Consider the following 23,116-nt stretch of genomic DNA (forward strand, 5'->3'; position numbering starts at 1 on the left):
TGACAGAAATCCATGCTAACCTTTCATAATTGAACTGGTCTGAGAGGAAACTAGACTCCTGCACCTCCTCTTTGCTCCATTTTCAGGCTGTTAAAATCCAGCCCATGATGGACACTTCAGCTTATTACAGACTCGTTGCCCAGATCAGGGGAGACAGTTTAAAGACAGATAAAGCAGAATGTGGTGGCACACCGGGACGGCCGCTCAGGAGAACAGGCTTTGAATCATTGGTACCTGTTAGCTTGACTTTTGTGCATTTGAGGTGCTTGCTTGTTGTTGGCTTAGAGGGCTACAGGAGGAGGGCTGTGTAGGTATTACTCTGCCAAGGAACCGTCTGTCTGTGCGCAACATTACTCAAAACTGGAATAACAGATTTGGATGACATTTTTGTGTCATTTCATTGGATAAAAGGACACAAGGACCAAGTGATTAGATTTTGGCAGTGATGCAGCGTATACTCTGGATCCCCGGATTTGTTAAAGATTTCTGTATCACTAAGACAGCAGCACGGCGTCACTGTAACTATGGCAACAAGTGAACACTATGTCAACTACCTGCAGGGAATTTATATATAATGATCGTAGTTTGGGCTACCACAAATTATTGGTTGTGTTTTTGGGTGATGAGTCAGTAGACCCAACAAACATAAGCATCTTGCATTTTTACAGTCCTGTATTTATGAAAATACTGCATTTTGTACCATGGATTAACAGCTTTTTAACATTTTGGGGTGAGACTTGACAATTTTACTCAAAGAAAACTGTCTGCTTTTCTCCTGAGATTTCTGTCAACTTTATCTCATTCAGGCTTCAGATTTTCATCTAATTAAAAACTTATGCAATGATGATTTAGACTGTGCTACCATATGTGTGCATTATCTTGTTTGACAATCATTTGACAGTTAAGTTGGTCAAATCACATCAAAAATCAGTTTACAGATGAGTAGACATCATTTTAAAGCCAAATGTGTCAGAGTCTGAGATGGTTGTCGCAGAGAGAAGACATTTACATCTTGATTTCTCCTCAGCCAACCGTGACCGCCAGCTGCTGCTGTCAGAAGCCTCAGCCTTGATGAAAAAAGCTGAAGATGTTTATCTCACATCGAAAAACGTCCACAGACCTGCCAGACACACAGTGGGACTCTTTTTTAAATGTATTCGGGTTGCTCTGGAAGTCATTTCTCTCACAGACAAAATAAGTTATAGATGGGAAAACTGGAAGTGGAAACGATGCGATCTGCTCCTCTTCTCACTCAGCATTCATCAAAACAAGCCAGTGGGATTCACAGTGAGGCAGAGCTGCAGTGATTGACTGCTGAGCGATTATTATTCACCTGCCAGCTGACGAGCCAGGTGAGGCGAACAGAAACTAATTCAGGAACTCTGCGAGGGAACCTGAGCAAGAGAGATCCTGGAAGAAAAAGGTTTTCTCAAGCTGGAAAAAGTACAAAGAAGATGTATGGATGGTGAATGTGGTGCTGCAGGCAAAATGTTTCATTCTCATTGAAGTGCATGTTTCTACTGATTCACTTTGAACCTGAAAAGGATCAATTTAAACCACAGTGAAGAAGAGCGTCACATCTTCACTTCCAGCACAAGGCAAACCCAGGAGGAACTTTCTTTCCTTATGAAAAGACCCAACTGACCTACTTGTCCTGAAGTGATCGCTGCATGACTTTGGGAACTGTCTCCCCCACATTTTTTCATCATTTTTGTAACTTTCCAAAACCAACAGTGTCATAGTCACACTCTCTTCATGACACAATAGTCTAGCTGTACACTCCAAAAATTTACTCAAGGCACCTATTCTTCTTCTTTTCCTTTCGGCTTTTCCCTTCAGGGGTTGCCACAGCGAATCAATTGTCTCCATCTAACCCTGTCTGCTGCATCCTCTTCTCTCACACCAACTACCTTCATGTCCTACGAACACACCTTCCTCCCCTCCGTCTTCGACCAACAGTAGTCCATTTTCCACCGGCACCCTATAGGTCGACAGCACCGATGGCGGACCTCAACCGATCTGGTATGGAAGTCATACATTTGATTCGCATGATTGATTTGGCCAAAGCTCTGAATTCATAGTTAGTTGGTGTAAAATGAAATTCAAGTTGAGCCATCTTAATGAAATTGGCCTAAAAACTGCATTTTTCTTCACTTTGAGGGTAGGATTTCAACATTATTTACTTAACACTGGAGCAAATCTTTTTTTTTTTTTTTAAATATTTGTCAACTTCAAAACTTGTCTGTTCGCAACATAACACAAAACAGATTAACGGATTTGGATGAAATTTTCAAGGAAGGTCAGAAATGACAGAAGGACCACCTGATTAGATTTTAGCCGTGCTACGGCTTAAAGTCTGGATCCATGGATTTTTTTAAAAGATTTCAGCCGTCAGATATGATAAGACTGAACAGCCTTAGTGGAGTACTGTGCGCATCCTTCACGTTTTTTTATGGTTTTTTTTTACCAGTTGAACTCTTTTTTTGCTTGGACAAAGCCATATTTAATCTGTGGAGGAAAAAAATATATAGTTAATGAGATTTCCTTTGTGTCCAGACTTTAAGGACACCTTGTAGTTGGAACAACTTAATTTTCAAGAATAATCAACTGAAAAAGTACTTTTTTTTAGCTACCAATTATTAAAGCTGCTGTCCGGAGTTTGAATCGCAGTGTCTCCCAAAACACTGTTGGTCCCTCCGTCCCTCTGATTTCACCCCTTTATTTGTGCACGCGCGCAGTACATGAGAGAAGTGCCCAGAGTGCTGCAGCATCTTGCCTGTTTTGCTGTTTTCCCCTCTTCTACATTTAGTACATTTAGTAAATAATAAAGGAATTACGTTAGAATGCTGTATTGAGTCTAACTTGTCCTAATACCAAAATAACATGAATCTACTAGGACGAACGAGTAAAGTTTCAATATGTGATTACACTCGTGTATCCCTCTCGATGACGTTGTTTATCAAACTTAGTGCATTTACGCGTGTATATGTGTTACATTGTTTATTTATTTCAATCTAGAGTTCAGAATTGCATGACTGCTCTGACGAAGAGTATGTCCCAGACGCCCCAACATCTTCCTCCAGAGGTCGGGCATCTAAACGAAGCCGTCAGGCGGGCTATGGAGGCCGTGGTCGGGGAGCGACGCGAGCACCCCGAGCCAAAAAACGTCCTGCAGTCTCTTGGCCTGACAAGCCGTGGGATTGGTAACTTTTCTGGAAGTTGCTGAGCCCTGATGCTCTCTCCTCCACAAGCAAAACAAATGTGCGCGCGGTTGCGTAGTGCGTAGCTCGCCCACCTCTGCATGGGCTTGCTTGTTGTGCGCGTAACCGTTGATTGACAGCATGACAAAGCCGAAGCTCGAACTTGATTGGTCGGCAGCAATCGGCGCTTTTTGGAATAACATGGGGGTCTATGAGAGGAAGGCGGAGCTCAGGAATAAATTTTCATATCGCGTTATTCTAACTTTATATTATAGTATCGAACTAGACTAACACATTTAAGCTTTGTTAAAAAATTATACATAAATTGAAAACAAACGGAAACTCCGGACAGCAGCTTTAAGTAAATGATAAAAATACATTTGATTGTGGAGGAAAGGCTTATTCCTCTAAGTTAGACAAGGTTGTTGGTTGAATAAAATTACATAAGCAGTTGTCATAACTCAAAAAGACTGAAGCAAATTGTGCTTTTGTGAAGTTACTGCTTCACCAGAGTCCTGCTTCTCTCTCCAAATGTCTTTTTTCATTTGGTGCACATTAATTTATGGAGCTTTTCAGGTTCTGCACAATAAAGTGCAACACTGTAAACGTCTTCTCGGAAAGACTCCATACAAATGTGCGTCATTATCCGTATTTTACACAATACCGTGTTTGCCCTGTCTCCATGATATCCAGTCTTTACCCTATCTTAGAGTGACACAACACAAACCACTCAAATGCCTCTGCAGTCCAGCTCCTTCAGGCCTGAGTGGAAGCATCCAGGCTGTTTACATCATCGCGGAGTTTTCTGTGTGGGGGATCTGCGGGTCAAGGAGGTGGGAGAGGAAGACGAGATTGGAGAATGACACAGATGTGCAAGACAGAGGGGAACTCTGGGTACTTGGCAAACAAAAGCAGGAAGAGGGGGGAAGAGAGGAGGGGGACGACTGGATGGCCATGACGGAGACAGACAGAAATAAAATGCCAGCAGTGGAGAAGAGCGAATCCATGATGGGGGGCTTTCTGGAGAGAAATGCTCGTACTTTTTTTAACCTACTGCACTGTTTGTCTGTATGTAGGGTGACAGCAGCCTGTCGTGGGTGAATGCGAGGCACTGTGGAGGGCTTTTGGGATAACGGCTTTAAATAAATACAGTCCATTTTCCGTGTGGAGAGGAAAATTACAGCCGAGCTTCAGCGGAATAGGCCCCTGTGGAGAGAATCCATCTGTCTATGAACCATCATTTCTTGTTTGCAGGAGCTGCTGCACTGAGCACCTTGCAAACATTTCATCTGTGATGGAGCATCGAAGCACAATAGCTTCATTTAACATGGCTTTTTAGCATTAGGTTTAATAAAAATGAATATCCCGATGAGCATTAAGAGTTGTCACAGTGCGGGCTGTGGCTGATAGATAAGGAACGAGGAGGTGATTGCTACAGAATCAGCACAAGAATCCCCAATTATTCTGTCAGCAAAGATAATCAGCTGGAAGAGCAGCATCAGGCAGGCAGCAGGCTGTCATCAGTATTCCTCTGCAACCTCAGACGAGCATTTAACTCCAAAACATAAAAGCTCGAAATGGCCTAAAGCCACTTTCTGTCATCCCTCTTTGACAAACCGCAAAACAAATGTCACTGGAACAAAAAGCAAACACTGGTTGATTTGAACAACATCCTGGAACTAATTAATCACTTCATGCAGGCTTTTAGAGAAGCAGCAAATGCCACTAACAGGAGAAACGGCAGCCTGGTTACACACAACAAGCTGCAATTTTAGAGAGTTCACTGAAATAGGTCAATGTTTCTCCTCAGACAGCCAGACTTGGGCTCAGTGACAAACGCAGGATGCCCGACATCATGATGGGCTCTATAAGTGCAGTGCTACCAGATCATTTCATCTCAGTTTTCTGTCTCTTTCAGTCAACATGGCGTAAAATCACTGGACTTCTTCCTCAAACTTGTTGAAGCACAGCAGCAATAAACACTTCACCCCTCTGAGTGATGGAGCCCCCCACCCTCAGCAGGTCTGTGGTAAATATGTCAGCTTGCTGGAGCCATTAGTAGCAGCCCCTTGGCACAGAGAGCTACGACAGACTCACACTTAACTCCCCACATCAATCTGTGTAACGCACAACAAGCAGTGACACGGCGTTGAGGTACGTCGATGTCTAATCACACAAATTACAAACTCAATAATAAACAAGTGCAGAGCAGCATATAAGCCTTTTCTCTGGAAGAAAACAGATTGTATTCAAGGAACTGAGCTGAAGTGTTCCTGCCAGGAGTTTGACCAGCAGTGTCAAAGAGCTCAGCAGTGTCAAAGAGCTCAGCTGTGGCGGCGCCAACAAGCTGCTCATCTGCCACAGAGGCAGGAGGGAGACAAGAAGGGAAACAGATGGAGAGAGAGAAAAAGAAAGTTGGAAAAACCCAGAGTGACTCAGGCAAAAATTCAATTTGTGATGCTGAGAGAGTGAGGAGAGTGTTATAAAGGGCATTACGGAATCTGAGAATCTAATTCTCATGTTTGTGGGAGTCTAATACTACAGAGACTGTGTGAAAACGCTTTCAGTTTATTTGTTTGTCTATGCATTAATTAAAAACTAACTAAAAATAAATCTGACTCATGTATTTGACCTGCAATAATCAAGTGGTCTCCATTAATGAATAATTACTGTCGGACTGATGCAGATAACACATGAACCATAAACCTGACAGTGTTGGTATTAATTATTCATTATTTTACCCATTTAATGACATTAGCTTACTAATTACCCAGCACCAAAAATAAGTAGTTACATTACAGAGTTTTATTTTTGTTGTTCAAGGAGCCTTTAAACACCTCCAGAGCCTCGACATCTGCTCTTTGTCACATGTAGAAACAGAACAGCACAACGACAACAAGACTACATGAAGCCATTAAAATAACATCAACCGTCATCAGTGTGGCTGTCAAAGAATATTCTAATGTAATACATTAAAAAAAACAGTAAATATTAACCAAGTTTGGTGGGAAGCAGCACTAATGCAGCTGTCTGCTTGAAATGTAGGTCAAGCTGAAAGGAGGAAATAATTCAATATGATTCAACAACAACCATGATTTAATGATGGCAGAGAATTCACACCCCGACTCAGCTGCACAGAGACCGATGTGCATTAATTTACAAAACCCAGTTTGGAAAGTTTGGAGACAGTTTCTGTAACTTGGAGGCAAAGTTGTCTGTGAGCTATTTAGGTAAACCTACCATCCCAGTACTGGTAACCACGAGACCTAACCTGATTAATAATTGTGTAGTACTTGATAGTACTCCACAATATCAATCTGGGACCGCTCCATGTAAATCCGTTCGGAGGAAAGAGGCACGGATTGGACAATGCAACAGTATGTCCCGCCTCTGACAGGTTTGTTTTTAGCCAATTGCAGCAACCCTTTGAAGTTTCTTCACAACGAGCAGAGCCAATTGGTAGATTAAACTCTTACCAAAACCCGAAGATAAAAAAAGCACAAACATCTTTCCCATCCAGAAATGCGCAAAGCGCCTCTCGTTGTTCTTCCTTCAAAGAAGCGATAGGAGATTCAGCTAAAACTGACTTAAAAGCAGCATCTACACGATCGTTGTCCTCCGTTGCCATGTTTGTTTTGATCTACTGGCGCTTGGTGTTGTCATCACACCTGGATATCCAGCCCATTATCCCGCCTCACACACGAATACTGCTGCGTGATTGGCCGCGAACCAACTTGGTGCTGTACGAAAAATGAAGGCAGGAGCGGAGCAAGATGGTTTCTTGAGAGATTTGTGAACTCACAAATATCGCGAGAAATCAACTTGCTGGCAAGGTTACACGAGACCACATCTCTAAATATGCACCCAGCTGAGTATTAGTTATGTCTCTGGTAAGGAAATAAAGTGCAAAAATAGTTATTCAAATGATTCAGACCTTACATGTGTTTTCAGAGTGGAGTAATTATGTCAATTGGCAAACTATTAATGAATAGATTTGCAAAAAAAAAAAAAATCCTGGTTAGTGTATCAGCTCAGAACTAACTGTAGCAACAAGAAAAACAACAGATGTTTCTACCAAATCATGCACTTCTTACATCAGTTCAGTCACTCCATCTCAAGGACCTCTAGCAGCTGCAGAGGAACCCTCGTTGATGAATTATTGCCCAATTTGCCCAAAGGGATTTATGCCGGTGGAAAGATAAAACAGAAAGATGCGCATTACCTCACAGAAAATAAAAAGCCACAAATAGCAGAATCACCCTGAAATCATTAAATGTGATTTTTGGCCAATTTTGCTCATTAACAACTCACTGAACACAAGTTGCAGGTTTTTGCAGCAAACAACCAAAAAACATAAAAACTCTCTCCATTATTGCTCCAGGCCCTGCTCGCTAACAAGGCAACAAACCGGGCAAACTGCCACAATGAGTCCAATTAGAAAAAGAAACACAGACTAATTACTGAAATTTAAATTGCAATCCTTTACAGCAACAAATAAAATACACCGTGCAGGATTACCGGTATGGGCAGCAGAAGTAAACATTAGAAATCTCCTCCTAACTACAAGAGAAACTTCAAAATCCTCCTCACAATATCTTAAATAATATGCTAGTTATTATTATAACACTGTTGGATTGATTTTCAATTTATTCTGATGCAGTGCATGCATAAACTGTAATATGTTTAAAGATTACTCCACCAGTTCAGCATTGATGCAACAGAAGCAGGCATATCATCTATTTAATTCCACACACTCTTCTTCCCGAAACTTGACATCTACGTTACCCATAATGCAACTCAGCCCCCCACAATTCTGTTGTAGACTTGTCTGCAGAGGTCTCACTTCTTTTTAACTCCAGAGCCTTTTTCCATTTTCAGACCAGCGGCCTCATGTGGCATCACCTTGAGGTGTTTCATTAGACTTTTTTTCACACGTGAAGGCCCTGAAAACCAACACCTGAAACAGATTTTGATGTGTAAAATTGGTTGCATTCCCTTTTAATGGAATTCTCCTGTAGCCACCAAATTGCACAGCAGAAGAGGGGTTAGCAAAAGCCAGAGCTCTAGACAACAGAGGTTTACACGCTGATTATCAAATACAAGATGAAGTTCGACAACGTGACAGGAATGAAAATATTAATGATTAACATTTTGTAATCGTACAACATTAAAATGACACACAAAATGATTACGGTTAGGATTAAGGTCAACAGGAGGGCGACATGCAAACAGCAAAAACAATTTAAAAACCACTAATAACACAGAAAAGCATCTTGGTCTGTTAGTCACACTCTATTTTGCAATACCAGACCGAGTTCAACGACTGAATATTATCTCCCTCTACCCTCCCCCTTGGACACGAAGAAAACATATCTAACCGGCCCCCTCTTTCTGTTGACTTTTCTTAATGATTACCCTTTTCTGAAGCACTACTGCTCACTAAATGTCAACATAATGCTTTATATTTCAACTCTCTACTGTAACGCCATCAGTATCTTAAGCCTTGTAATCTCTGTGAATGATCCCTGTCATGTATGATGATGCCTTGCAGCTGCTGCAGATTAACAGCCAACTATCTCCAAGATGCAGAAATGTAAATAAAAGACCTTCAGCTGCAACACTTCAGCATGTCACGATCTGCTTCTGAATGTAAACACCGTGTTAACCAAGTGTTAGCACAACCCGAGAAAGCTGCATAAGTATTAGAGATGGGATTTATGGCTCCCTGAAGGAAGCCAGATCTTGAGGAGCCGTTCAAAAGACTGGCTGGTTGTTATATTCATCAGCTGACATGTGAAGAAAGCGTGGGCAATTTGCACATACGAACTGCTCGTAAATGAGAACCGGTTCCCATCGTTCACTTAAAGGAGCCGTTCAAACGACTGACTCGTTCGTGAACGTCACACCTCTAACTAGTATTTTACTCAGCTCCAGATCATTGCATGCAGTGATTTCTATTGTAACTAATTTCAGTTCTAATTACTTCTTGGTAAAAACCTTTTGTCCCCATCATTAAGAGCAGTCCCCTCCAGTCATCACCACTAACTAATTTCTGTCATTAATTCCATCCTACTCTCAGACTAAGTGTTGAGTGACACTTTCCAGTCATTTCTCATTTTAGCAGTGCTCATTAGCACCTATTCTGTAATTGGAATTCTGATTGAAAACCATCCCCCTGTCAGATCTCCAGATATTAAGAGACAACTAACCCCTGTCCTGCTCCAGCTCTGCCCTCTTGCTGCTCCTTTGAGAAGCCTGCAGCAGTGAATGACGACTCCCGAAAATGATATCAGATAATGAGCAGCTGCTCCTCCACATTATTTGAGCTGCAAGACAAATAGTGTGCATTTGCACCCAGCAGCACATTTAAGATTAAATTAACTTGCGTGTATTGAAACCAGACGCTGTACAGATAGAAAAAGTGATGGAAGATTTTGTTTTGGAATATTTTTAGCATCTATAAATGGAGTGGTTGTTTTCTTGAGCAGTTAATTCATCATTTCATCCAAAAACTAACAATTCTGAGTCAAAGTTGACTTTAAAGTTGATTTTAAATAACTTCTGCCTGACCAGCAGTCCAGAAAACAATGATAAACTGTTTGGTTTTTTTTTATTACAAAGCACAAAAACGGTATTTTTCATTTCATTCTCTGTTGCTCAACCAATCAGTTCGACGAGTAATTATTACTGGTTTCTTGCATTAACACAGTTTTAATCAGCCCCATGTTTGCGTCATTATTTCACTCTGTTGTTCTTGCTTCCACACGTACCGTTAGCTGAGACAAAATCTAATCCATACTGTGAACACACATGTAGCGTCTAGCACCTCTCGTTACTGAAACTTTAATCAGGAGTGATCATATATAGTCCTGAAACACCTCCAGAGTCTGCTGACCATATGGTGCTCTGTCAGAAACACACTCAGCAGGACCTCAGCATCAGACTTTGATATGAGCAGGATGAGCACAGAGAAAAGGTTCAAGCCCCTCGTGCTGCATGAATCTTTAACAGTGATCTGAAAGATTAATAATGCTCTTAACACATTTTCACTGGTGTTGGACTAGGGCTGAAGCTAAACTAATGGTCAATGAACCATCAACACATCCACATAGAACATGTCTGTACGTTTTCTTGGTCCAAGCATGTTGGCAGCGGTCTTCACTCTAAACCTTTTGGGTATAATGACACAGATATGGACATCTGTTTGGCAGAATTAAGCATAATCTGCAGCTGGACATCGAGCTGTTTTATTCATGTGTAGTGAACATAGACAATGTATAGAAACCGTCCGAAATCGTCTTTAATTAAAAGCACTGATGGGAGCACAAGTTCTCCTAAATTCTCACGTCTCTGCAGCTTTTTAAAACAACAGATCTTATTATATTGTAGATTTTCACCACAGTCTGCAAATCTCATAAAAGCAACTAAACTAGCCATGTGTTAGTGTCAGTCCATTACATTTTGCTGAACACATGAATCTCATTAATATAAACTTTCTTTGTGAAGGCGAATAATAAGATAAACAAATATCTCGAAAACAGCTGTGAAAAGCATGAATCGTAAAATGTCATTTTTCAGAAAACCCAACATGTTTCTTTTAATAATCTCATTTAGGTTTGGGAGGGGGAGGAATTCTGCAACCAATAAAGCCAAATCAAATGTATTGTCATTCCAATCCAGATTCAATTCAATTTTATTTATATAGAGTGGAATTACTCCATTGGTCATCTCATAAAAAGGTGAAGATCTTACAATATTAATATGCAGAGAAAAACCCAATGAATCCAACAATTCCCTTTGGGCAAACGCTTGGCCATGTAGCTTTACAGTGAGAACAAAATGTTGTTCTCAAAAGACAATAAAATATTAGAACAACATGTGTACTATGAATACTCGACTGCTCACTTTACACTGTTGGAAAACAAACAGAAATTGTTACATTTAGAGATCTTTATTGCAATATGAAAAAAGTCCAAAATCTTCACCAGATGACTTCAGTAACTTTATTTGGAAAGAATGAATAACTCTAGAAAGACTGGGGTAACTTTGTGGATCTGCATCTGCATAGAAACACGTTTTTAGAGTAAGAACCATGTGGATTCTTTCTCATAATGTAACATGTAACGCTGGCTCAGGCATCCAGAATAAGGTGTTTTTTTGCTCTGAATGGCATCAGATCCAGCTTTGTACTCCAGCCGTGCTCATTTAAATGGTCAAATAAATTAGTCATGTTGCTTTGCTTATTTCTTGCTGAAGTACAAATCTACATTAAAATAAATCAAAAAACTGCAGACTTCGTCACCCTAATTGGTAAACCTGAGGGGGTCAGTTGGAGTCCACCTGACTGACTTCTACTTCAACTATGCCCCTCGTTCTGCTTCTGTAGGCCTAGGCTGCTGGGGACCTCTCTCAATACACTGAGCCCTTCTCTAATTACCTTTGTATTTACTATGTATACCATTATCACATGGCACTCACTTTGTGTCCCCCTGTGTTTTTTCTCCGAGTGTCCCTGGTCCCAGAGCTGGATGCTTCTGATCTGTGGTTGCTGTCCCACCAACTGGACTAGTCTCCATCGTGTCCCCTGTAGGATGCTGCTGCTGACCTTCCTCCAGCCCACTGCTTCCAGCTGCCCATTCCCACCAGTCTACTCTGCATCACCCTTACTATACTTGATATGCTCATCTACATACTGTTTGCATCTCACTACCAGTTATATATACAGTATATTTAATGCCAGAGCCGTACACCGTAACAGTAAACTTATGAATAAGCTTCAGTGTTGGCTTGTTCTGTATACCTCCAGTCACTCTGTATCCATTGTGCATCACTTTGTTTGTATCATCTATGCTTCTCTTATCAATGTGTGTTATGTGTTTCCTTGTCCTCCACCCCCTTGACCTCTTCTGACAACCCAGTTGGCCAGCGACAGATGGGTCCCCCCCCCCGTTCTGCTCAAGGTTTCTTCCTGTTCAAAGGGTGTTTTTGTTGCCACTGTGGGTTCAGATTATTTGGGGTCTGTAAAGCATCTTGAGACAATTTGAATTGTAATTGGCACTAAATAAATAAAACTGAATTAATTCAGTGCATCTTTTACATGTAAAATCTAAATACTATTCGCAACATCTGCTTATAGATATACAGTGCACTTTACCTGCATTCCCTCAACGTCTCACATTAAGGCGATGGTGGATGCTAGCTATGCAGTATTGCACAGAGAAGCCTCTAAAATCCACTGATTTTCTGCTGCAGCAGCTCAGACAGCTGTGAGGACAAAAATATGTTTGGAAGACAACGGAATGTTGTCAAATTTACCCAGATTGAAACCAAGATTGTATTGATGTGGGTTGTTTTGAAGGAGCTGTGTACATGTCATACTTTTATGTCAACAAACTCCATGTCCCCTACATCAAGTAAATTATGTTCTATCAGAGAGACTTCATCATGGAAAATGAGGACTGTGCAATTTTCTTTGTGTATCAAGAAACCAGAAAAGATGTCAAAATATATCAGGAGTGATAAGTGATTTATCCAGGGGAAGCAGCAGTACAGGATTGGTTGAGGTGTTGCATATATTTACATTCATGTATGTGAGACTAAATCAAATAAACTCAATACCGTTGTTGGATTTGGTCTTTTTATAGAATATGTTGGCACTGATCAAACCAAAATATACAACAAACAACAAATGACTTGAAAACCGATCCTGACAGAATTTCAACCCTGGAACATCCAGGTGATAAACACCACCCTCTATAACAGCATCCATGTGGTCGACCACACGCACTGAAAACATCTCCACACACTGACATCTCACTGCAGTTCTATGAACAGCATTTTATAAGAGAAGCAAAAAAACGCTTTTTTCACAACGATATGTTTTTTTCTGAGGGCAATGGAACAGAAGAACCCCAAGGCATTTTCCCTGGCTGTGAGAGTGCATGAATAGCTGTTTATTGGGGCAAGCAGATGCTTCACAGTCAGTGGGAATCACTCGTTTTCTGCCGTGCAGATGGGGACCTTCTACTCGGCTGGATCCACCACTGGCCTTACATTAAAACCAACAAATCAGAGTGACTCATTGTGTTGTGTTCTGGTTTCCTTTGAACAGACAGCATCTGGCCTCCTACTTTCTTCTTTCCAATGGGGAACATTTGATGGGAAAGTCTTTTAGTCTAGACAAGAGCTCTCAGAGGAAACCCCCGCTGTGTGCCGTTACATTGTGAGAATACAACCTCTCACTGAAGCACCTGCAGTGAAACATTGTCATCCATTTATTCTGAAAACACGCATGGATTCTTTTTTTTTCCAAGCTCCTGAGCACGAAACAGAAAATGACCATCTAAGTTGGCTTTTTGCTTGGCTGTGCAGCGCTGAGGCCACAGCTGCTCCATGGCCCACATCCAGCAGAGTCCAAGCTGAAGGTCTTTGCAGGACACAGACCACATCCTCTTGTCTATAACGAGCTTAGCTCTTCAAAACAGAAAAAATGACTTCATAAAGAGTGCTGGATCCATGCTTTCATCGTTTATCTACCTCAGGTTTACCCCTCCGGAGGCTCCGTGTAAACAGCACCCACAGATAAGAGACCCCGTTTGAACTCCTTCTGAACCACAAACCTTGAAATTGAAAGGCTGTATCAGCTGGCTCATGTGTCCACATGGGAGGAAGCCGGGTATTTTCAGTCAGAGCCAACACCAAATATCAGCTCAACAACTGCCCCTTAAAGTACATCCTGGGTAGAGTCACTGCAATATCACAAGTCTTCTTCATCACTGACTCACACGGCTTTCAGCTATCTCCTGCTGATACTGCTACAGTTACAGGACATTATAGGGCTCAGATGCCAGGTTATTAAGATTCATGCTTTGATTTGACTCCATCAGCACCACTGGGCGCTGCAGACCAAAACCTATCAGGTGCATCAATCAAAGCATCTGAATCACAGCAGCAGTTAACCTGATCTCTGTGTCTGAGCAGAGGATTCGTCAGTCACAACCTCACACCACAGGAAGCATTATTTCATACATGATTACATCCTTGCACAACCAGCTAATGAGCCAGATCCAGAAATTCCCATTGGCCACGATATAGGTCAGGTCTGTCCACTGGGGCATGATGCCATGACACAATACTCTATAATAACCATTCAGAGCAGAGCTGCTGCTGATACTTCTTGGAGAACCTCACTGTGTGCAACCTGACACACTCATACTGAAGCATGGCATGCATTTGTGGATGTGAATGTGCAGAATTACTGGAGTGATTCACTCCTGTATGAGATCAATAAGGAAAAATGGGCAAAGCAGCTCCAGTTTCAAGAGAAATGTGTGTGATGCTGTGGCTTTAGAGCTTTCATGTGCTCTTCCATTAATACAAACACATTTAAAAAGTCAATCTTACTCACCCAAAAGCCCAACAACAAAAAGTTTCAGCACTGCGAACTCATTTGTATCCATCACGTCGCGAGAATCCAGTCGGACTTAATGAATGAAAGCTCAGCTGTGGCTCCAACGCGGTGCCAAAGGACATTTGAAGCGAACCATTATTAAAATTATCCCAAACGTGCGAGTTCCTTCATTGCTGTCAAAGCGGCTTGAGGGGAGTTTGGAGGGGAGAAGCCAGAAGGAAAGAAAAAGAAGAAGAAGAAGACCACACACACACACACATACACACACACACACACTCAAAAAGAGAAAACCGGGATCCCAGAGCGCGGGTCCTGACTGTCCCCGTGATGAGCGCGTCCGCGTCTCTGCGCGTCAGGAGTCAGAGCGCAGCACTCGTCCTGCATCCTCCGGAGGGGGGAGGAGAGAGGGGGAGAGAGGGAGGATGGAAGGGTTTCCTCCGAGTTTTCACACTGGATCATGCACTTTTCACTGAATTAAACATTACATTTAAATGTGAGATTATGGTAGATCTGGAAGAGATCAAGTAGGAATCCAGAAAGAAGAGATAATGAAATCATTTGTTTTTTTCTTTACACTTTTATTATTTTATAACATACATGTAAACACTTGCATAGCTACACAATTCAGTTACTTAAAATCACATTTGACTCTATAATTACTTCATATCATGCTACAATAACAGATATTGCACCTTATAATAATAATAATAAAAAAAAACGTTTGGTGATCTGTAAGTGGAGACTGTAGCACTGAGCTGCTCCGAGTGACCCAAAAGATTTTTTCCCATGCAACAACACTGACCTCATGTGGTTTGTTCTCACATTACATCTCCATCAGTGTGTGGATTCAGCACAAAACACTACTAAAGCCTTCCGTGTTACTTTGAGCTTATGCAACAGCTGGAGCTGGAGCTGTGTTTGAATTCGTGTCAAACTGAATGTTAACAGATGGCAATCACTTTTAGGCAGATATTTTTTGTGTGTGTTTTTTTAGCCCAAGTCTTTTTGTATTTTATTTTTGCGGGACTTAATAGTGAAAATAATAATAATTTTGTCTACCCTGCAAAGTGGTTATTGTGCCTTGTTCTGCTTTTATTTTGAAGACGGACATAATATTGGCTGTGCTCTGTAGCCTAGTAAACTGTTCGCATCCTCCATTACTTCTACTCTCCCTCTGCTGCAGTCTTACCAGTCACACCATGTCAGTATACTGGCACAGCACCCAGCTCCACAGAGAGAACTGAAAACTCTTCAGGGCAAATGCAGGTGAGAACATCTTTCACTTTGCCTTCCACAGAATCCTGCAGAGATACTTCCTGGGCCAGAAGAGCGCCGTGTCTTCCACGTTATGACCAAGAATTGACCTGCCAAGTCCACGCAGAGCTCTTCCAGAGAATCTTCCACCTCTGTAGCTGCAGGAAATTCTGCAGCCAATTCACAGAGAAGGAGGCAGAGAACTGGATGCAAGTGAGATCTTTAAGGATCAAACAGCTTTCTACCAAAGCAGTCAGCATTTTAGAGGAGATCACCTGAAGATCATCAACAACAACAAACATTAGAAACTCAAACTTGCAAAATACTTCCAGTCTTGATCTCATTCTGTCTACTAATTAACCCTGTTGCAGCCTATTTTGCACATTTTTCATTTGGTTTTAGCAGCTGATTGTTTAACCCTGTAATAGATAGATAGATAGATAGATAGATAGATAGATAGATAGATAGATAGATAGATAGATAGATAGATAGATAGATAGATAGATAGATAGAAACCAAATACAGAAAAAACAGCAAAAAAAATTGGCGTTGTATTTCTGCAACAGTGGGTTTTACAGGTTTAAGGCAGCACCAAGCTCTGTTAAAACAGCTCAGTGTTTTGCTAAAATAATCAATAAAATGTCCACAAACCCCAAACAGTGGTAAGCTCCATCATTTCTGTCTTACATCCAACTACTGCTGCAAACACTTCAGCACCCACTACTGATACTTCAAAGAGGTCTCTGAATATCTTTATCAATATGTTCAAACTTATCTCACATCTCACCACCAGGCTGTGATCCCTCAGAGACACATCATCCAGTCCTCCAGACGTTTCATCCGATGTCATCCTCACAGCTGGCTGAAATAGCCTCTAAATTGTCTTTGATGTGCTGTCTGTTAGGAATTTTCCTGTCTCGTCTCTTAAAAGATATAACTAATAGATGCCTAACAAATGGAGTCCCTCCCTTCAGCTTCAAACAGACAATTATTCAGCCACCACCGAAAAAATCCAGCCCAGACCCCAATTACCCAAACATAACTACAGACTTCTCTCTAAGCTTCTGTTTATGTCCATAGGTTTGATAAAAATTGTTTTCAGTCAGGTATTAGTGCGTTTGAATACCCTCAAGGTCCAAGACAAAGTTCCAGTCTGCTCTGTTGAAGGTCCATAACAACCTCCTTTTGCCCACTGACTCCAGTTCTGATGCCATTTTAGTTCTGCTCAGTCTCATTAAAGCATTTGATACTGCTGATTACAAAAGTCTATGGAAATACGTGGAGTACAAAGTTGGTTAACTCAGTACAGTGTTAAAATCATTTACCTTCCTCAATGTTAGAACTGTCTGTCAGAGAAGTCAGCTGTTTCTTAAATGCGACGTCCAACAAGGTTCTGTTTTAGGGCCCTTTTGACTTTCTGTCTACATGCATTACAAAACTAAACTATCTAATATCACTATTATGCTAACGACATGCTGTTTTACCTTCCAGTTATACCAGACCATGTTTGTTCACAGATGAGTCTCCTTAGCTGACTTGATCACATCAAAACTCAATGAATGCAAAATTGAATTAGTTCTGCTGGACCATCCATCCATCCATTATCTACACACCGCTTAATCCCCATTAGTGCCTCGCTGGAGTTGCAAGGTGAAGGCAGGGGACACTCTGGACAGGTCGCCAGTCTATCACAGGGATGCACACAGAGACAAACAATCACACTCACATTCACACCTACGGACAATTTGGAGTTAGCAATTAACCTGAACATGTTTTTGTAATGTGGGAGGAAGTCGTAGTACCAGGAGAAAACCCACGCATGCACAGGAAGAACATGCAAACTCCAAGCAGAAAGATCCCAGGCCCAGGCGGGGACGCTAATTGGGGATCTTCTAGCTGCAAGGCGACAGCTAACCACCGAGCTACTGTGCAGCCCTGGACCACCCAGCTCTGTTCACCATAATAAACAGGTCAGCAGCAGATAACCGAAGCCGATATCTTACAAAGGCCTGTAAACAGTTATCTATAGGTTTATTATCTTGTGGCTGGATTACTGTAGCTCCCTGTTTACGTGGCTGACAGAGTCCAGCCTTACCTGACTACAGTTAGTTCATTCAGAGGCCTGCAGCTGCCAAACTGTTCCAATGAAAAGACAGCACATCACCCAGTCCTGGCTCATTTGCATTGGTTTCCAGTGAAATACGGGATCTAGTTTTTGTTTTTGAAGCCTTGAACGCTTTAGCTCCACAATGCAAACTAATAGTTAACACCACTTTCTGTTCCTGGGTCACTTCGATCACTGTTACAAATACACCTCTCAGTCCCCTGCTTCAAATCCAAAGATGACAGAGCATTTTCAGTTACTGCATCCATCATCAGGAACAGTCTCCTGTTCCAACACTATTATTATTTCAACAATATGCTCTACCTTTGCTATCTTGTGGATCACTTATATGTCATTACTACATGGTATTAGCTTTGTCTCTTCGGATGTTTGTGTTCTGAGCCTGTGTTTGCTCTCTGTGCCTTCAGAGCTGCATGTCTCTAATCTCATGTCTCACCAACCTGCCTAGTTTTTATTGTTCTCTGGCCTGTTGTCTGTCTGTTTGTCTCTGCTTTTCTTTTCTCTCTCCACTCCTTCTTCACCCCAACAGGTCGAGACACATGGCTGCCCTCCCTGAGCCTGGTTCTGCTGGAAGTCTCAAGTTTATTTTTTTCGACAGGTGCGTTTACTCAGAGGAAATTATTTGTTTCTTTGAGTTTCTTTCTATAATATTCCAGGGTCTTAATCCCAATTTTTTCAAATAAGCCAGCCAGACACATTCGTATGATTTAAATATTGTAGACTCTTAACCTTAACATGCACTAATCTTGAACGTTACCTTTATTTCTCTGTTGGAAAGCGCCTTGACTCATCATCTGCTGATTTAAAAGAGCCTAACTGATAATACTGACTTGACTTGACTCGATCGTTACACTAAAACTGGCGCCCTGATTCCTTTATTCGTGCCGGCAGAATTGAACACAATGTGTCAGAACAGGAGGAGGGACGGTGCTGTTCTCCCTGCAGACACTGAGCCAAAGCTGTCAAGAGTCTCTGCCAAGTGGTGGAGGGTGTGGAAGAGACAGAAAAAAAAAGTTTTGTTTTGTGAAAGCAAAATAATTAAATAGCTGTCATGTGGTTTATAATTCAAAGGAACAAAAAAAAACCCAGCACAGTTATGAAATTATGCACCATTTCTTAAAAATAAAGTCTGTGCAGAAGCCTATTCACAAAATTGGATTAAAAACATTAACCAAAGCATGTTACCTTCCATCAGAAACATGTTTATTTATCACAAACTACATGCACTGGTTAATAATGTAATCAGCTGCTAAATTCGACGCATTGAACGCCTGATATAATTATTTATTTTTCGATTATGTTGGAGTGTGACTGGAGATGCATCTGTGCTCTGAATCTGTATATGTGCATGTGAAAACGTTTGGATGCTAAGTTTTGCTAAGATCAAATTGCAAAAACATTTCTGGCCATAATTTAGACTATTTAAAAAAAACACTTCTTTAGTAAAAAGTTAAAGATTTCATAAAAATCATGAGCCAACAAATGCATCTCATTGGTGCATCCAGAATGTCCTCCGAGGCCTGCTTTTACAGTTTATGGAATTTTATGAGCAGGACATCAAATCTAATACACTGCATTTACAGCATGTGGGTTGCCCAAATGGTGTTACAGACATATAGAAAATCAGACAGATGAAAAAAAACATGTGAGGCAGAAGTTGACTCAGGTGGTCCACTACTAAGTTGCAAGGCTGTGAAGGTTCACAGTCATCTGTGACTGATTCTCCGTCTGACGTAGATTCTTCTGGTGGAATCTGAATTTAAAATGTTGCTTTGAGTCACACACTTTGTCATCCTGATGTCTCACACACAGACTGAACAGTGTGCGTACTCCTGTTTTTTTCTGAGATGATGATCCTAGTGAACGTTGCTTTTTGTTAATGTCTATAGATTTGGCAGTTAAACAGACTGCACAGATTTTCTGTTGATTCCACACATTTTTCAATTGCATAATACAGGTGGGCATCTGAAGAGGGGCTGATATTTATGTATGATATTTAAGCAAACAGCATACATTCTGGCCGTATTCCACCTAAAAGCTTTAAAACTAAAGTTATCATCTGCTCATGGTAATGTTTTTTGTAATATGTGAAAGCGTAATATTTGAGGGAAGACACTGCTAATGGGAAATTCTTTGCTATGCTGAGCATCTCTGGTGATTTGACATTATTTTTATGTATATTTAATATAACTATTTCATATAGTTGTAATCTCTCAAATTGAGATTTGTCCTTGGTCTGTTAGTTCTAAATTAGTTGGCAATAATAAAAAACTTTTTTTATAAAAATGTATTTTGGTATATCAACTAATATTGGTGTTGTAATTAAAGTGAAAGTGACATCAAAGTTTTAAAATAAAATGAATCTTTATGATTTATGACATGAGATATCCTCAATGGGGCTTTTCCACAAGTTAAGGAAAACTATGCCTTTTTTCATTTTTATGTTAGGTATATTCTCAGTCATCCAGGTCATGGTAATCCCAAGAGTTTGAGTAGAAGGTAACTGTTTTCTTGTTTGTTTGTTTTTGTCTTTTGTTTCTGGAAGCTGTTCCACCTCTCACTAATTCATCAGTTCTGATTGATGAGAAGTCCCAGATATACATATTCAGCCCAACTTACATTCATAAAATTTACCATTTTTCAATTAAATGACAATATATTGTATAACTCTGATTCAATCATCCATCCATCCATTCTCTATACATCGCTTTATCCTCACTAGGGTGCTGGAGCCTATCCCAGCTGACTCGGGCGAAGGCAGGGGACACCCTGGACAGGTCGCCAGTCTGTCGCAGGGGTATACAGACAAGCAATCACACTCACATTCACACCTACGGGCAATTTAGAGTGATCAGTTAATCTCAGCATATTTTTGGTCTGTGGGAGGAAGCCGGAGTACCCGGAGAAAACCCACCATACACAGGGAGAACATGCAAACTCCATGCAGAAAGATCCCAGGCCCACTTGATTCAATCAGTCAGTTATAAATAAAGAAGTGCTAGGAACCAAAAAAAAAAACAGAAATCCAATTGTTTTTGCTGAAGCTTTAAGATTTTGGATGGGAGATGCATATCAGTTATTTTCTGTTGTCAGTACTAACCAAACTAACCTTTCAATAAATACTTATAAAAATGATTTGTGTTACTTGTGTATAGTGTCTTTATGTTATGTTTTAACAACTTAAAGAACAGTTTCCATCAGTGAATCATTTTGTTTCAGATAATGCAGAATTCTGAGTGAAAAAAGTTGCATGTCTGGCCAGCATGAGCGAAATATTGATTAGCTTATATGCAGGGACGGCTGGTAAATGGGCTAACAGGGCTAAGCCCTCCCAGGCCAACACAAAAAAGATGAGAAAATTATTTTTTAAATAACTTACAACAGATTGTTTTAAGTTTAGGTGAAAATCAAGGTAACAACAGCACCAATCAGTCAAAAGAAAAACATAGAATATCTCTAAATGGGCTTGTTTTTTTACAGCCCCAGCAGACCCGCTTTCATTCATTTCGTTCTTGTAAGTGATTGACAGGTGTCATGTCCCGCCCCCGTGATTTACTGATCTTTTGGGCTAACTTCAGGCAGCCCACAGGCCTTTGACACAGCGAGAAAAGGTTAAGCTATGGCGGGCGTTAGCATGAACGAGGTGGATTATTTGCTTTCATGCCCATTTTCCTCAATGTCTTTGGAGGAAAAGCTGGAAGTTAAGAGACTGGGATCACATCGGCTGTCGATGTGAGCTTCTTTTCAAATAAGGTAGGCCCATGTTGACCTGTTAAAGGACTGTGACACTTTGTTTTTGCTGAGGTCATCTGATGTACTGAAGGCGTGTTTTGCACTACATGTCGCCAAACAGCTGTAATAAGACAGTTGCAGCAGGCTATCTGTGGGCAGTCGTTGCAGTTGGAACATGTTTTGTAGTGGTGTGTGTGTGTGTGTGAGTGAGAGAGTGAGTGAGTGAGAGAGAGTGTTGATGTAGAGCACTAAAAAAGTATAGTGTACCCGTAATTAATGTAACTGTGTGTATTATAGGTGATGTTGCTTTTGCAGCTGTGTTAACCATTTAATTGGTATTATGCATTTGTTAGCCAACCCAACAAATTTTACCACCAGCCGCCACTGCTAATATGTATATATCATGGTAGAGACTGCGATTTGGTAAAATTGGAGTTTCTACTGGAAGAGATTGCGATCGCAATCTCTACCAGTAGAAACTCCAATCCTACCAGTAGAGATTTGTCAGGGCTAAGGTTAGACTTTTAAGGTTAGGGTCAGGAGTCAGGGCAGAGGTTAGATTAAAAGGTCAGGGTCAATTAAGGTTAGGGTCAGGGGTCAGGGCAGGGGTCAGATTTAAAGTTCCATCTCTACTGGTAGAGATTACAATCGCAAACTCTACTGGTAGAGACTCCAATCGCAATCTCTACTGGTAGAAACTCCAATTCTACCAAATCGCAGTCTCTACCCTCACATATACATAATTCAGGAACTTCTCTATCAATATAATATTTATACATATATTAATATCGATATATTGACAAATATTGATAGCAAATTATTTTGCTTTACAGCCACGTCCAAAATATGTTGTCACTTGCCGGGTAAACTGATAGATGTTTTACTTTTAGACATTCCACCAATGACAGTGTGAGCCTATGGAATTTACCTCAAATGAAAACCTGTGGAAGGCTGAATGAAGTTTATACTACATCTTCATGGTTGTTGTTTTTATTGTCTTTATTATTATTGCTCATAGTATTCCTTTAAGTAAATTATTTTAACTAGGCCTGCTGTAGCGTATTATTTACTAATAATGTTAGTCGTTGTGTTGGAAGTTGGTCCTATTTAGTCCACCAAGGAGGTGGGGCCTCGGCTGAGTTATATGACTATCTGTGTTGGTTTGTCTGTCTGTCTGACTGTGTGCAACATTACTCAAAAAAACGGAAAAACGGATTTGGATGAAATTTTTAGGGAAGGTCAGAAATGGCACAAGAAACAAGTAATTAGATTTTGGCAGTGATACAGCTTATAGTCTGGATCCACAGATTTGTTAAAGATTTCCGTATCATTGCAAGATAGCGACATAGCATCACTGTAACTATGACAACAAGTGAACACTACATCATTGGTTCC

At 40.8% G+C, this 23,116-nt stretch overlaps 1 protein-coding gene across 1 annotated transcript in view; it reads right to left on the reverse strand.

Annotated features, from left to right (window-relative positions):
- LOC110964148 (receptor activity-modifying protein 3-like) overlaps positions 1–14,991 on the reverse strand; it is a 51,124-nt gene extending 36,133 nt beyond the window's left edge. Inside the window, exon 1 of the mRNA XM_022212771.2 lies at positions 14,608–14,991. Coding sequence (XP_022068463.2) covers positions 14,608–14,659 — 52 coding nt within the window. The 5' untranslated portion in view covers positions 14,660–14,991. The remainder of the gene's footprint in view (positions 1–14,607) is intronic.
- Positions 14,992–23,116: the final 8,125 nt, after the last annotated feature.

This window comes from Acanthochromis polyacanthus, chromosome 20, assembly GCF_021347895.1.
Source record: "Acanthochromis polyacanthus isolate Apoly-LR-REF ecotype Palm Island chromosome 20, KAUST_Apoly_ChrSc, whole genome shotgun sequence".
NCBI lineage: Eukaryota > Metazoa > Chordata > Actinopteri > Pomacentridae > Acanthochromis > Acanthochromis polyacanthus.